Source organism: Sebastes umbrosus, chromosome 4 (genome assembly GCF_015220745.1).
Source record: "Sebastes umbrosus isolate fSebUmb1 chromosome 4, fSebUmb1.pri, whole genome shotgun sequence".
NCBI lineage: Eukaryota > Metazoa > Chordata > Actinopteri > Perciformes > Sebastidae > Sebastes > Sebastes umbrosus.
The window spans coordinates 37,749,723-37,765,727 of NC_051272.1; the positions used below are offsets into that span (position 1 = coordinate 37,749,723).

Sequence of the window (16,005 nt, forward strand, 5' to 3'; positions counted from 1 at the left end):
TAGCCAATCAGCGTCCTCAAATCTAATACGAGAGGGGCGATTATTTTATCGCCCCAAGAAGCGAGCTACTGCTGACATCAGGCATAGAACATCTAGCCCGTGACGGGAGACTCTGACCAATCACAGGTCATTTCATTGAGAGAGCGTTCCTATTGGCTGTGCTCCGGTCATGTGACCGGAACTTGGCATTCCTTCACCATATTTCACAAACGTTCTAATTTTACAGCTAAACAGTACACTACAAGAGGATTCTGAAACATCTGAGGAGAGAAATAGGCATTAACGTAACAGAATATTGATTCATATTTGATCAGCACTGCCTAGTTTGACCGTTTGGTCGGAGTTCAGAGTGATTGACAGCCGGCTCTCATAGACAGCAGCTGGACAGCAGACCTCAGATCAGCTCTGACTGCAGTGAAAGTACCAAACATAAAAGTACACATTATGCAGAATAATGTATATTATTGGATTATACTTATTGATGCATTAATGTGTTCATCACTTTAATGTTGCAGCTGGTAGGTGGAGCTCATTTTAATGTCTTTATATACTGCTGGGTAGTTTAATCTATAATAATACATCATTTATTCGTTGATTATATTTTGTATTAATAATCTGAATCTGTTAAGTAAGTAAGTTATTAAATCAATGTAGTGGAGTAAAAAGTACAATATTTCCCTCAGAGATGTAGTGGAGTAGAAGTAGAAAGTATCAGAACATGGAAATACTCAAGTAAAGTAGAAGTACCTCAAAATTGTACTTAAGTGCAGTACTTGAGTAAATGTACTTAGTTACTTTCCACCACTGAGTACATGTTATACTGTTGTGTTTTTTCTAAGCATTCTTTACTGCTCCTGTTGGAATAAAATAATTGTTGATTATTTAACTGAGAAGTAGTAATGTGTTTTTGATACCTTCACTTTTTTGCATTAAATCATACCGGGATGTTTGCTGAAACTGACTGGATGTGGCACAGCCCTACCTTTAAACCTTTCCACCAGCCGCCACTGGCTATATCACTACCTTCGAGGAGATCAGCAGTCTGCCCTTTTGCCAGAAAAACATGCCACTTTCACTGCCACGCCCAACACCTGTGTTTCCTTTATTTTGACCACACCCTGTTTAACAAAGTATGACAATTCAACATGCAGTAAATAAAACACTTTATGTTCCCTCTGTCTGCTGCTTTACACATTCTTGGAGCAAATCCTCTTCAGGTTACATCTTTGCAGGAAGTAGTACCATAGAGGTGAAACTAAGGCTTAACACTAAGGAACTCTTTGTCTGCTCTGGCTGCCACAGTGTTCAGGCAGCACTTTACCTATGCAAGTTTGAATGTTAGACACCAAACAAATGTTCAAAAGAGCTGAACAGGAATGCCCTCTCGGTCATTTCTAAATCTGTAACCTCGACTGTTTAACTCTTACTGCGTCTATGATAGCTATTCACTCACACAAATCACAAGTTACAGATTCACGCGTTGGCCTAGAAATTATGAATTTGGTCCACAAACTGCAATTTGTTAAAAAAGCTTGATAATCTCAACCTGTTAATACGTCAGCATAACAATTCAAAATGCAAATGAAAGTACTTTAGTAGTTCAGTTGGAATGTAGTTAAGTGATTTTTGGTTGTGAAGACACAAGAGGAAGGAGTAAGAAGTGGGGATTAGCTTTTGCAGCAGTATTAGCACACTTAGGCCTTGTTCAATCTATAGCACACCAGTTTGAGTAATGGCTTTTAGCTATTGCTACTACTGTAGTCGCTTGCTAGTCACACCTTGTACTGTAGGTTTCAACGTTTCAGCAGGACTATCGGCAGGTCCATCATCTATCGCTCTACCACCATGAGACTGTGTGTGTGTGTGTGTGGTCATGGCGATGGTGGTGTCTTCAGGGAATTGGTGGATCCTCCTTGGCTTCCACTCACCGTTGCTCCCTGTCCGACCCACTGGACCGCAACAGAGAGAGAGAGGAGAAGAAAGCGGGAGAGAAGGACAATCAGGTCAAAACAAAAGTTTTTTTTATTTTTTTTAGTTCATTTTAAACTAAAATTGTATTTACATCATATAAGTAAATTATTATTCTAATATGAGAGCCAATGCCTTCAGTTAATGGACCATCATCACATGCTGTTGCAGCAGGCCGTTTGCCGTTACTAAGCAACCAAAACCTGGGTGCTGCGATGACGATGATGATGAAGTTGCGGTAATTTAGCACTGACTAAACTAAACACAATTAAAGCATCAGTAGGCGAGATTGGAGCAAATATGATTAAAAAAAGTTATTTTTATAAAACAGTCACTATATCCTGACAGTAGAACATGAAACAGGTAACCTGAAAAAAATCATGTGCCTGCATCTGCAAGATTTCCCTTACCGGAGGAAAACAAGCAGTAGAGAACTGATCTGCTGTCTATGAGAGCCGGCTGTCAATCACTCACGAACTCTGACCAAACGGTCAAACTAGGCAGCGCTGATCAAATATGAATCAATATTATGTTACGTTAATGTCTATTTCTCTCCTCAGATGTTCTCAGAATCATCTTGTAGTGCACAGTTTAGCTGTAAAATGACAAAGTTTGTGATGCCGCCGCCATTGTTTAATCTGGTGAAGGAACGCCAAGTTCCGGTCACATGACCGACCGGACCACTGCCAATAGGAACGCTCTCTCTCAATGAAATGACCTGTGATTGGTCAAAGTCTCCTGTCACAGGCTAGATGTTCTAAAGCCTGAAAACAGAGCCATGAGGAGGAGCAGAAGTCTAGTTTTCTCTCAGAACACTTGAATTACAATATGCTGAAAGGTTATTATGGAATTTTTGCCCAATGATGCCAAAAATATACTGCCTACTGAAGCTTTAAAACAAAGATACATGCATGTCCATCACCATAAATTCCTCTACAGTAACATCACTGCTCTATTTCTCTGTGTCAGTTTGGCTGACCTTTCAACCGGATGTTGTAGTGTCCTTGGACAGAAAGGGTGAAGCTAGTAAATTAGTCCGTGGGACGGATGTAAAGCTCTGGGTAGCCCTGCACTAAAATGATTAACTTCTCCTCCGTATATTTATCATAGACCGATATTTACGGAAGAAAGAACAGATATCTGCCAGCTGTGATTGGTTGTTCCTCGTCCCATGACATGCGGTGCGAGCTGCAGTGTACCAAAAGCTGAACTATTTTTATCTCTGAGCTCAGCCGTCGCGGCCCGAAAAATAGGCACTTGGGAACGCTTACATGTCGCGACGGCGTCGCTCCCGCATTGAGCGTGCCTGCCGTGCACCTACATTGACAACAATGAATTTGAGCGCACAAAAGGCGTGGCGTGTGTGCGGCCCCTAAAGCTGCCTTCACATGATAAGAGATTTGCACTGAAGAGGCAGGAGGTAAAATATCTCCCCAAAAAGAGCGCAAGGAACACACTTTTCCTAGGCAACAACAACAGTTGCAACTGCTCTCATTGGTTTGCGCTTTGAAAGGTCAGCGGCAGCCGAGGTCAAAATTGAAATAATTTGAACTTTGAACCACGCCAAGGTTAGCGCTTTATGCACTGTGTTTGGCCCGCATGGCAGTGCAATCACGGGAGCAGAGACGGACATCATCCAATTCCATCCCCGCCTCTGCTTGACAGGCGAGCGTGTAGAGAGGGTCGAGTTACAGCCTCGTGCTCGTGGGACCGCATTAGTGCAGGAGCAGAAATGCTCCTTCGCAAGGAGGCATTACTACTTTATACTGCTCTGTGCGCTCTTATCACATGCAAGCACCTGTTTTTATTTTGTTCATTATTATCATATGCACAAGAAGAAACTTTAAACTTTAAATTTTGAAAATGATCCAACTGAAAACACAGCCCTGTGTCACCAATTCTTTTTCAATGAAAGTAGCTAGCAGCAGTAGCTCCAAAAGTCCCTACATCTAGAAAGAAAGTCTACAAGTCAGCAACACTGACAGTCCGTCCCTTCAGACCTCCCTCCAAAGCCACGCCCCCACATTTATCATGATGAACGTAAACAATGAACATGGTTATTGTTAGTACTCACAGCTGACAAGCTAGCGGCTAATGGAATTCCCCTGTGACGGCAACACATACCAGATTTCTTTTTTCTTTTCTTTTTTTATCAGAGCATTTGATTTATTGATTGCTGTCGGGATGTAAAGAGAATTTCAAGAAATATAACAAAATATGTTTTTGAAGAAGATTACCAACTCTAGCTTGAAGAGTTGCCCCCCCCTGCAGTGTGCCTTTCTGTTATTCAACCACTTATTCATGTGACAAAGTGGAAGCAACAGAGCTTCCTGCTTTCTTCATTTCCTTTGTTTCCACTCACTAGAATCCGAACTGGCTTGAAATGACTCTGGGGAATTCAATCATTCATTTTGTTGTTGTTTGTCTTGGCCTTGGTGTGTGTGTGTGTGTGTGTGTGTGTGTGTGTGTGTTTACAGTGCTGGCTGAAGAGATCAAGTTGGTGAATTATTAATGTTCTCAGACTGCGGTCAGAGGGTCAGTGAGGCTTACTCCAACACTTCAGAAAAGCCATAAAAAAAAAACTTAAAGTGGATAAGAAAACTGCGAGTGTGCATGTGTCTGAAAGAGAGTGTGTTTGTGTTTGTGTTTGTGTGTGTGTGTGTGTGTGTGTGCTTGCACAAGACCCAGATGTTGCATGTGTTTTGGATTATTTGTTGAAATGTATTCGTTTTTATGTGTGAATACTTTGTGTGCTTATCACTACATTCACTTTAGATACGTATGTGTGCGTAATTGTGTGTGTGTGTGTGTGTGTGTGTGTGTTTGCATGTGTGACATATCCAGTGGGCCAGGTTCCCTCATGACTTCTGCGTGAATCTTTTAAAGAAACACAAATAAGCCATTAGTGTGGATCTCAGGCCCTGCTGCTGTAGTGCAGTGCTGCTGCTGCTAATGGCCTCAAATAAGACACGGCTACTGGAGAGTGTCTGACACAACCTGTGTGTGTGTGTGTGTGTGTGTGTGTGTGTGTGTGTTTTAGTGCTATACAAATGGCTCTAGAGACAGCAAGAGAGCTCTTCTAGTTTCACCGTTGTTGGCAATATCAGGGTCACTGATGGGAAGCCTGTAGAGACTGTTGTGGAATATAAGTACCTGGGCACAATCTTTGATAACCTGCTGAAATTTTCCTCCAACACAGAGGAGATCCTCAGGAAATGCCAGCAGCGACAATATCTCCTGAGGAAGCTCAACTCTTTTGGGGTCAGCAAGGAAATCCTCACAACCTTCTACTACTCCTTCATTGAGAGCATCATGACTTTCTCCATCACCTGCTGGTTCTACTCCATTAGCCTTCAAAATAGAAACTGCCTGCAGAGCACAGTCAAAGTCTGCTCCAAAATTACTGGACTTCCTGTTAGAGCTCTCTCCACCCTTTGCGAGCAGCAGATGCTAAGGTCAGCCGGCAGGATCTTACAGGACCCCTCACACGTCCTGTTCCCTGCATTTGAGTGGCTCCCCTCAGGACGCCGGCTTCGCTGCCCAGGCTGCAGGACACAGAGGAGAAGGGCAACATTTGTCCCCAAGACTGTCCTGCTCCTCAACTGGCTTCGGCCCTGGACTGTTTTTCATTCATCTGTTTTTTGTTTTGCTTTTTACATCCATATGTACCGTATACTGTGTATACTGCACTATTTGCACTATTTTTAAGTATTTACTAGTATTAGTACTATATTAGTATCACTTTGTTTTAACTTTAAAGACGTTTCAAATTTCCTGTTTGTGTTGTTAATTGTAATACTCTACGAGCCTCTACAATTGCCCCTCGGGGACAAATAAAGTGATTTGAATTGAATTGAATTGAATTGAACTGACCTCCCACCAACACTGCAACATCTCTGGTAGACACAGTGTGACAGCTAACGTTTCACTTACTTCTGCAGCTTGATGTGGTGCTAAGTAACACTCAGGGAGAAGTGGTTAAGAATTCTGGTGTCAGGAAAAATTCTGGTGTCAGGATGCAACTAAATAAGATAACCATGTGGACTTACGGCATAAAAAGAGATCTAATTGCCTGCACAACCCCAATGGTAGAGTTGAGAGGAGCGTCTTAATTGCGAGGGGTCGCCTCATTTCCCAGCATGGGGTGACTTGTTTCGAAACGTTCTTCTATCACGAAAATAGTTCACAGAAATGTGTTTCTGAAAATATTTGATTTGAGATATAAGCCACGCAGTTGCTGAATCTGTCTTTATTTTGGATTGAAAAATAAATTGGATTTAAAAGTTTCCAGAGGCGGCAAGTCACGCCCACGACGCCCCTGATTTGTATAAAGCAACCTAGACCTCAACTTTATGCAAATGAGGAGCGTCTCTCGAATCACGCTACCATGCTACCAGAATGCATTGCATGACTGCTTACATAGACAATGAATGGGAAGCGTGGAGAAGACGGAGGCAGTGGACATGTACTGTAACTGAAACACTACGAGATCCAGTTGAATTTGTAGTTTCCTGTTGCTCCTCACTCACACACATCGAGTATACACATGTACGCACCCCGGCTAAGTGGGGATAGACCATTCACAAGTCGAGTGAAAATATGAGGAAAAAATATCCTGAATGGAGACTTAAACTGCCCTCAAAACAGTTCTGTTGTTGAAATACAACAGAACATGTAATTGGCATTAAAGGAACTAGGGGTGTAACGATTCATCTACTATATCGATGTATCGATTTATATTCCTATGATCCAACTACACTGATAGGTACTTGGCAAGTTGTACTTCACGGGGGACGTATATCGATTTAAAATCGATTTGTAAGATGTTGTTAGATTTTGATACTAAAGTGTCATCCACACCAGGAACGTCAGGAGCGCGTGGCGGCTGCGTTATCTGTTGTTTTTTATTTTGGCATCCGTGGTAACAGGTTAGAGCAGCCACACGCGCGTCTCAGCTGCGTCTCTTCTACAGAATAGAGGTCTCGCCTATTTTTGACGCGTGCCGCGCGCGTCTCACAGCAACAACAGACAGGGAAGGTGATCTATTGACTGTATATTAACATCATATCAGCTACATTACTACAGTTTCAATGTCTATCTGTAGAATATGTTACGGAGATGAAAAAAAGTAAAGACTTATTTTTAAATCAACACTTCTTGCTTTCATTTCAAAATAAAAGCCCTCAAGCATTTATTTCTGTGGACATAATTCCTTAATTTGTTAACACGAGGCTTTTATTCTGAAATGTGTGCCGGACAGTGTTCTAGATCATGCAGTGACTTGGAGAGCTCCATGAATGAATATAGTACAGTTTTAATTGTTGATTATTACTATTATTTACAAATTACCACACGTTTCTTAACCTTTCTCTGTCTAAAATAAATATAAATGATATTTATAATGAAGTGAAATGGCCATTAAAAGGCAAACTCTATGTAGAAAGAAAGAGCTGACAGCAGCAGCTGCAGGAGCGGAAATGCAGCAGACAAGCAGCTGAAACGCAGCTGGTGTGAATACCCGATGCGTGAATCACACAGCCACCACGCCACGCAGCCGCCACGCACTCCTGACGTTCCCTGTGTGTCCCGGACGGAAGAAATTGCACCTTGTAAGTACGACAAACGTCATATGTATGTACATATTAGCACTTTTATTAGTAAAGAAATGTTAAACGTTACTCCGGTTCACTCTCCTTGTGTATAACGTCATCGACATGGCCAGCTTGGCCGGCTCTGCAGCGCGAGCGTGCATTCAGATGAACGGCGCCCCTTCGCCAGGACTCCTCGCTCTCTCACTCGGTAGCTGCGTGGAGGGAGACAGGCACCGGTCTGCATGAACTGTCGGCGCTGCGGTGCCGAGGTGCCGGTCGGCAGAGTTTAATTTGGGGGGCCTTACGTGACGAGGTGTTGGTGGCTTCAACTCCCATGTGCATTTTTTATTCAGAGAAAAATACCTTTATCCTGTTCTGATGTTGATATGCACGCAGTATCAGCCTTGCATATCCAGCCGGAGAGCAGACGGTCTGTGAGGCAAATTATCATGGGAGTAAAGTAAAAAACAAGACCGAAATTCTACTGACATTAGTCTAACGTAGTTTTAAAATATTTTCCCGTATGTTTTCATGTGTGAAAAGAGCCCAAATGAACCCTGTAGGTGGACTACTTGATTAGTATCAGCAGATTATTTAACCAGCGTTTGTAGAGGAATGATTCTGTCCCAAGCTGTCTGATCACTATCAGCTGTTTGATCACTATCAGCTGTTGATCACTATCAGCTGTATGATCACTATCAGTTGTTTGATCACTATCAGCTGTTGATCACTATCAGCTGTTTGATCACTATCAGCTGTTGATCACTATCAGCTGTTTTATCACTATCAGCTGTTTGATCACTATCAGCTGTTTGATCACTATCAGCTGTTGATCACTATCAGCTGTTTGACCACTATCAGCTGTTTGAGCACTATCAGCTGTTTGATCCCTATCAGCTGTTGATCACTATCAGCTGTTTGACCACTATCAGCTGTCTGATCACTATCAGCTGTCTGATCACTATCAGCTGTTGATCACTATCAGCTGTTTGATCTCTATCAGCTGTTGATCACTATCAGCGGTTTGATCACTATCAGATGTTGATCACTATCAGCTGTTTGATCACTATCAGCTGTTGATCACTGTTGATCACTATCAGCTGTTAGATCACTATCAGCGGTTGATCTCTGTATTATTGATCTACCGTTTATATTGAAGATGAGGACAGAAGCAGCAGGTTAAAACACTGTTCATTTAAATTGAATAGAAGTTGGTGTATTTTATTTTTTGTTAAATATTACACAACCTTATGTCTTGATAACTGAATCAGTAGGTCCTGAAATTGCACTTTATTATTTTCTAATAAAAGCTGTATGTATTTGCCATTAATCGTTGTTTACTTGTTTATATCCATGATTAATTTATCCCTGATTCCCTTACAAAAAAAACTTTGAGGAATCCTGACCTGCACTGTCCAGTATCAGATATTTATTTCAGTCACACTGATTGAATTTTTGGCCAAATTATATCGTATCGCTCTAGATGAGCCAAATATCATCCTTGAAACAAATAGTAACCATGGAAAGTGATACGTATCGTATTGTTGTAAAAACGTATCGTTACACCCCTAAAAGGGGGTTTAAGTCCTATTTATCAGACTGATCTCAGTTTGTACATGTTAACGATGAGTCCTTCATGCACGCCAAAGTTAGTCACGGAGTTCCACAGGGTTCTGTACTTGGACCAATTCTATTCACCTTATATATGCTTCCCTTAGGCAATGATATTAGAAAACACTCCATAAACTTCATCGTTATGCAGATGATACCCAATTATATCTATCGATCAAGCCAGACGAAACCAACCAGTTAACTAAACTTCAAGCATGCCTTAAGGACATAAAAACCTGGATGACCTGCAATTTCCTGATGTTAAACTCAGACAAAACTGAAGTCATTGTACTTGGCCCCGAGCGCCTCCGAAACAAATGATCTAATGATATAGTTACTCTAGATGGCATTGTCCTGGCCTCCAGCACCACCGTAACGAATCTGGGAGTTATCTTCGATCAGGATATGTCCTTTAACTCCCACATAAAACAAACATCAAGGACTGCCTTCTTTCATCTACGTAACATTGTGAAGATCAGACACATCCTGTCTCAAAACGATGCAGAAAAATGAGTCCATGCATTTGTTACCTCTAGACTAGATTACTGAAACTCCTTATTATCAGGCTGCTCCAATAAGTCTCTTAAGACTCTCCAGTTGATCCAGAATGCTGCAGCACGTGCACTGGCAAGAACTAGAAAAAGAGATCATATTACTCCTGTATTAGCTTCTCTGCACTGGCTGCCTGTAAAATCAAGAATATAATTTAAAATTGTCCTCCTCACCTACAAACCGCTAAACGGTCAGGCCCCATCGTATCTTAAAGAGCTCATAGTAACCTATTACCCCACTAGAGCACTGCGCTCCCAGAATGCAGCAGGGTTACTTGAGGTTCCTAGAGTCTCCAAAAGTAGAATGGGAGCCAGAGCCTTCAGCTATCACGCTCCTCTTCTGTGGAACCAGCTCCCAGTTTCAGTCCGGGAGGCAGACACCTTCTCCACGTCTAAGAGTAGGCTTAAAGTGGCAGTAGGCAGTATATTTTTGGCATCAATGGGCAAAAATTCCATAATAACCTTTCAGTATGTTGTAATTCAAATGTTCTGAGAGTAACTAGACTTCTGCTCCTCCTCATGGCTCTGTTTTCAGGCTTTAGAACATCTAGCCCCGTGACGGGAGACTTTGACCAATCACAGGTCATTTAATTGAGGAACGTTCCTATTGGCTGTGCTCTGGTCATGTGACCAGAACTTGGCGTTCCTTCAACAGATTTTACAATGGCGGCTGCGTCATAAACTTTCTAATTTTACAGCTAAACCGTGCACTACAAGATGATTCTGAGAACATCCGAGGAGAGAAATAGAAATTAACTTAACAGAATATTGATTCATATTTGATCAGCGCTGCCTAGTTTGACCGTTTGGTCGGAGTTTGCGAGTGATTGACGGCCGGCTCTCATAGACGGCAGCTGGACAGCAGACCTCAGATCAGCTCTGACTGCTTGTTTTCCTCTGGTCTGTGAAATCTTGCAGATGCCGTTAGGACCACCGGAGGACACCGGAGGACACCAGAGGAACATGATTTTTTTCAGGTTACCTGTTTCATGTACTACTGTCACCATATAGCGACCATTTTATAAATTTATATTTTTTTAATCATATTTGCTCCAATATATTATATATTCCATAAAAATGAAACAGAGTCTTTGATGCAAAGCAGACCTAAGTACAGCTCCACAAATTACAAACCTGCACCACCTATCTATCGGGAAGAAAAGTAAAAGCAGCATTTTAAACCAGCTCTCATCTTCCAACTGTATTTTATTCTTTTCCAGAGGAGTTATTTTTGTGTGTGTTTTAAAGTTCACAGTTCACATTGCTCTGAGTGTCATCATGCATGAATGTGTGAAGCTCTGAAGAGAGCAAGCTGTTGTTGAAACATCCTCATATCCATTATTCTAAAGTGCTCTCGCTTTCTTTACAAGTTATTTCTTCCTCACCAGAATGTCATGGGGTGTATTTTGTTTAAATGTTCTCAATTTAAAATCCAGAGCATTAATAAAGCAGCAAACAATTGTTTGCAATGTAAAGATATAGCGGAGTAATGTCAACCTGAGCAGAGAATGAAGTCACTCTCACTACATTATATTTACACTGTATATAGTGAGAGTGACTTCATTCTCTGCTCAGGTAGACATTACTCCACTTTATCTTTACATTGCAAACAATTGTTTGCTATATATACAGTATATATATTAATTAGGGGGAATTCAGCTATATTGGGACAGTTTTTGTAATTGTAAAGCATGGCTCGCCATTTTGTTGTAACTGCCACAAAATTATTTTTCAGGGACGTTTTTGGTAATTTGGGACACAGAGTTTCATCAGTGTTGGCCTTTGCTTTCAACCCTAATGATATATTTCAAAGAATATTTTAAACCGATTTCTTGTTTTTATTAACCTTAAATATATGTCTACGGTGGATTGATATTATGTGTTAGCCTGTTATGATGAGCTTTTCCACTCTACCTTGCAGTCTCTCTTTCTATTTGGCGCTGTTCTCTTACCTCGTACTTTTTGGGGTCAATTTCCTGTTTGATGCTGACCACACACCCCCAATGTGATGTTACAAGAATTATGTCACAATTATGTGACTTTGTCTTGGGCCACAGCAAGGTCTCTGCACTAATCGCGTTGACTTAAGTACAAAGCTGTTTTCTTATGCTGTCCCCATAACTGCCTCTTATGAAATGATGTTAATGTGTTGAATGGTGGATTAGATTCTTCTGACATCATTTCACCCTTCGGTGCTCCAGTCACAGTCTGATATGTCTGCTGTTTAGCTGTTGGCGACCATGTCGCTATCTCGTCTTTTTTTGTATCACTGTTGTGAGGTTGTAATGGTCTCCCTTGTCTAGCTCAGGGGTCAGCAACCTGCGGCTCCGGAGCCACATTGTCTCCCTTTAGCTCCTCTCCAGTGGCTCCCTGTGGATTTTAAAAAATGGAAATGAATGACTGTTCTTTGTTCACATTTTCATTTTTAATTAGGGCCCGAGCACAGGCAACGTCGGGTCCGAGGACCTATTGTTCTTCAAATGATTATTATTAGGGCCCGAGCACCGACAAAGTCGGTCCGAGGACCTATTGTATTTCAAATGATTATTAGGGCCCGAGCACCGACAAAGTCGGTCCGAGGACCTATTGTATTTCAAATGATTATTATTAGGGCCCGAGCACCGACAACGTCGGTCCGAGGACCTATTGTATTTCAAATGATTATTATTATTAGGGCCCGAGCACCGACAAAGTCGGTCCGAGGACCTATTGTATTTCAAATGATTATTATTAGGGCCCGAGCACCGACAAAGTCGGTCCGAGGACCTATTGTATTTCAAATGATTATTATTAGGGCCCGAGCACCGACAAAGTCGGTCCGAGGACCTATTGTATTTCAAATGATTATTATTCTTATTATTAGGGCCCGAGCACCGACAAAGTCGGTCCGAGGACCTATTGTATTTCAAATGATTATTATTCTTATTAGGGCCCGAGCACCGACAAAGTCGGTCCGAGGACCTATTGTATTTCAAATGATTATTATTATTCTTATTATTATTATTATTATTATTATTCTTCCTTGTCTTTGCGCGTGAAAATGAGGTGCTTGGGATAATGAACGCGTTTTGAAATTTTGCACACGTGTCAGACGTGCGTGAAATGAATATCTGATATGGGTTTCGTGCTCGGGTGTGGCAAATTGGCTCGCTAGCGCCCCCTATTGAGTAGCCCCGACGACACGTTTCTCCTAAATTTACGAAATTTGGTAGGTATATGTACCATGATGAGACGTAAATAAAACCCTCTTGGAGGTATACCGTAAACCCAACCGGAAGTCGGCCATATTGGATTTTATGGCGTTTTTTTACCATATCCAGGCGCTGTACTTTAACGAACTCCTCCTAGAGATTTAACCCGATCAACTTCAAATTTGGTCAGTAGTATCTTAAGACCTTTGGGATGAAAAGTTACTCAAAGATCAAAAAGTTATCGAACTATGTTGCCGTGGCGTGGCGGCGAAAAAGCGCCTTTCGCCAAGAAACAGGAAGTTGTTGTAACTTTGTCGTACGTTAACCTATATGCTCCAAATGTCTCATGCCTGATAAAGGTCCCTGTCTGACAACATCCATATGCAAATTTTGACTCACAGTCATAGCGCCACCTAGTGGTAACAGGAAATATCATGTTTTACACATTGATGTACTCTGCCTCAGAAATTAATCACATCTACCTGAAACTTGGTCAGTAGTATCTTAAGACCTTTGGGATGAAAACTTATCAAAAGATCAAAAAGTTATCGAACCATGTTGCCGTGGCGTGGCGGCGAAAAAGCGCCTTTCTCCAAGAAACAGGAAGTTGTTGTAACTTTGTCGTACGTTAACCTATATGCTCCAAATGTCTCATGCCTGATAAAGGTCCCTGTCTGACAACATCCATATGCAAATTTTGACTCACAGTCATAGCGCCACCTAGTGGTAACAGGAAATATCATGTTGTACACATTGATGTACTCTGCCTCAGAAATTAATCACATCTACCTGAAACTTGGTCAGTAGTATCTTAAGACCTTTGGGATGAAAACTTATCAAAAGATCAAAAAGTTATCGAACCGTGTTGCCGTGGCGTGGCGGCGAAAAAGCTTCTTCGCCAAAAAACAGGAGGCTGTTGTTACTTGACTTTACATAGTCCAATCTGCTCCAAACTTCACAAGCTGGATAATGGACCAGGCCTGAAGACATATATGTGGTATTATGCGTGATAGTCATAGCGCCCCCTACAGGAAACCGGTAATGGTTGTATACTGCAACCAACCCTCTCCTAAATTGAAACAAAACACTGTCTGGGAAAAACTCTACTTAAAAATACAATTAAAAATGAATATAATCTTTTCTTGTGGGTTAATCCGTGAGAAAAATACTAAGAACATATGAAGAAATACAAATCTTGTAACCTCCAATGATGAAACAAAACTTTTCCTTCGGCGGCTGGTTAGCTCAGGTTTAGCTCAGTCGGTAGAGCGAGCGCCCTAGCAGCGGTGGACCCGGGTTCGAATCCGGCCTGTAATCCTTTCCGCATGTCATTTCTCTCTCTCCCCCTTTCCAACACTCTATCCACTGTCCTATCAATAAAATACTTCAAAAATCACCCCAAAAAATAATAACTTTAAAACTTTTCCTTCTAACTTTTCCATATATATATATACATATATATATATATATTTTATATATATATATATATATATGTATATATATATATATATATATATATAATATATACAATGTTAAGTTATATAAAAGTTAATGTCATGACGTTAATTGTAATATGTATAGTAAAAACACATCACGACAAGGACACATATTAGATTTGATATTAAAAGATCAAAAAGTTATCGAACCATGTTGCCGTGGCGTGGCGGCGAAAAAGCTTCTTCGCCAAAAAACAGGAGGCTGTTGTTATTTGACTTTACATAGTCCAATCTGCTCCAAACTTCACAAGCTGGATAATGGACCTGGCCTGAAGACATATATGTGGTATTATGCGTGATAGTCATAGCGCCCCCTACAGGAAACAGGAAGTTGTTGTAAATTGGCTGTACATTGTCCAATCTTCCCCAAATTTGACATGTTTTATAAGAGTCTTGCCCTGAAGACATGTATGTGCCCCGACGTGCGCGTTCCCCCGACGTGCGCGCGTGGGCGAGGGCCCGATCATCGCTGCTTGCAGCTTTAATTATTATTATTATTATTATTATTAGGGCCCGAGCACCGACAAAGTCGGTCCGAGGACCTATTGTATTTCAAATGATTATTATTAGGGCCCGAGCACCGACAAAGTCGGTCCGAGGACCTATTGTATTTCAAATGATTATTATTATTCTTATTATTATTATTATTAGGGCCCGAGCACCGACAAAGTCGGTCCGAGGACCTATTGTATTTCAAATGATTATTATTCTTATTAGGGCCCGAGCACCGACAAAGTCGGTCCGAGGACCTATTGTAATTCAAATGATTATTATTCTTATTATTATTATTAGGGCCCGAGCACCGACAAAGTCGGTCCGAGGACCTATTGTAATTCAAATGATTATTATTCTTATTATTCTTCTATTATGTCTTTGAGCGTGAAAACGAGGTGCTTGGGATAATGAACTTTTTTTGAAATTTTGCACACGTGTCAGACGTGCGTGAAATGAATATCTGATATGGGTTTCGTGCTCGGGTGTGGCAAATTGGCTCGGTAGCGCCCCCTATTGAGTAGCCCCGACGACACGTTTCCCCTAAATTTACGAAATTTGGTAGGTATATGTACCATGACGAGACGTAAATAAAACCCTCTTGGAGGTATACCGTAAACCCAACCGGAAGTCGGCCATATTGGATTTTATGGCGTTTTTTTACCATATCCAGGCGCTGTACTTTAACGAACTCCTCCTAGAGATTTAACCCGATCAACTTCAAATTTGGTCAGTAGTATCTTAAGACCTTTGGGATGAAAAGTTACTCAAAGATCAAAAAGTTATCGAACTATGTTGCCGTGGCGTGGCGGCGAAAAAGCGCCTTTCGCCAAGAAACAGGAAGTTGTTGTAACTTTGTCGTACATTAACCTATATGCTCCAAATTTCTCATGCCTGATAAAGGTCCCTGTCTGACAACATCCATATGCAAATTTTGACTCGCAGTCATAGCGCCACCTAGTGGTAACAGGAAATATCATGTTTTACACATTGATGTACTCTGCCTCAGAAATTAATCACATCTACCTGAAACTTGGTCAGTAGTATCTTAAGACCTTTGGGAATGAAAAATTATCAAAAGATCAAAAAGTTATCGAACCATGTT

The 16,005-nt window shown here is 41.3% G+C and overlaps 2 protein-coding genes across 4 annotated transcripts in view; one reads left to right on the forward strand and one right to left on the reverse strand.

Annotated features, from left to right (window-relative positions):
* LOC119486724 overlaps positions 1-16,005 on the forward strand; it is a 1,187,645-nt gene that overhangs the window by 749,729 nt on the left and 421,911 nt on the right. The window lies entirely within an intron of this gene.
* The window catches only part of LOC119487033 (synaptotagmin-9-like), a 171,337-nt gene continuing 156,408 nt past the window's right edge, over positions 1,077-16,005 (reverse strand). The window contains exon 8 of one of the 3 annotated variants that reach the window (XM_037767680.1): positions 1,077-1,949. In XM_037767680.1, coding sequence (XP_037623608.1) covers positions 1,872-1,949 — 78 coding nt within the window. In that variant the 3' untranslated portion in view covers positions 1,077-1,871. Of the gene's footprint in view, positions 1,950-7,631; positions 7,992-11,983; positions 12,092-16,005 lie in introns of those variants that run through there. The other 2 variants (XM_037767679.1, XM_037767681.1) reach the window with 2 other exon arrangements.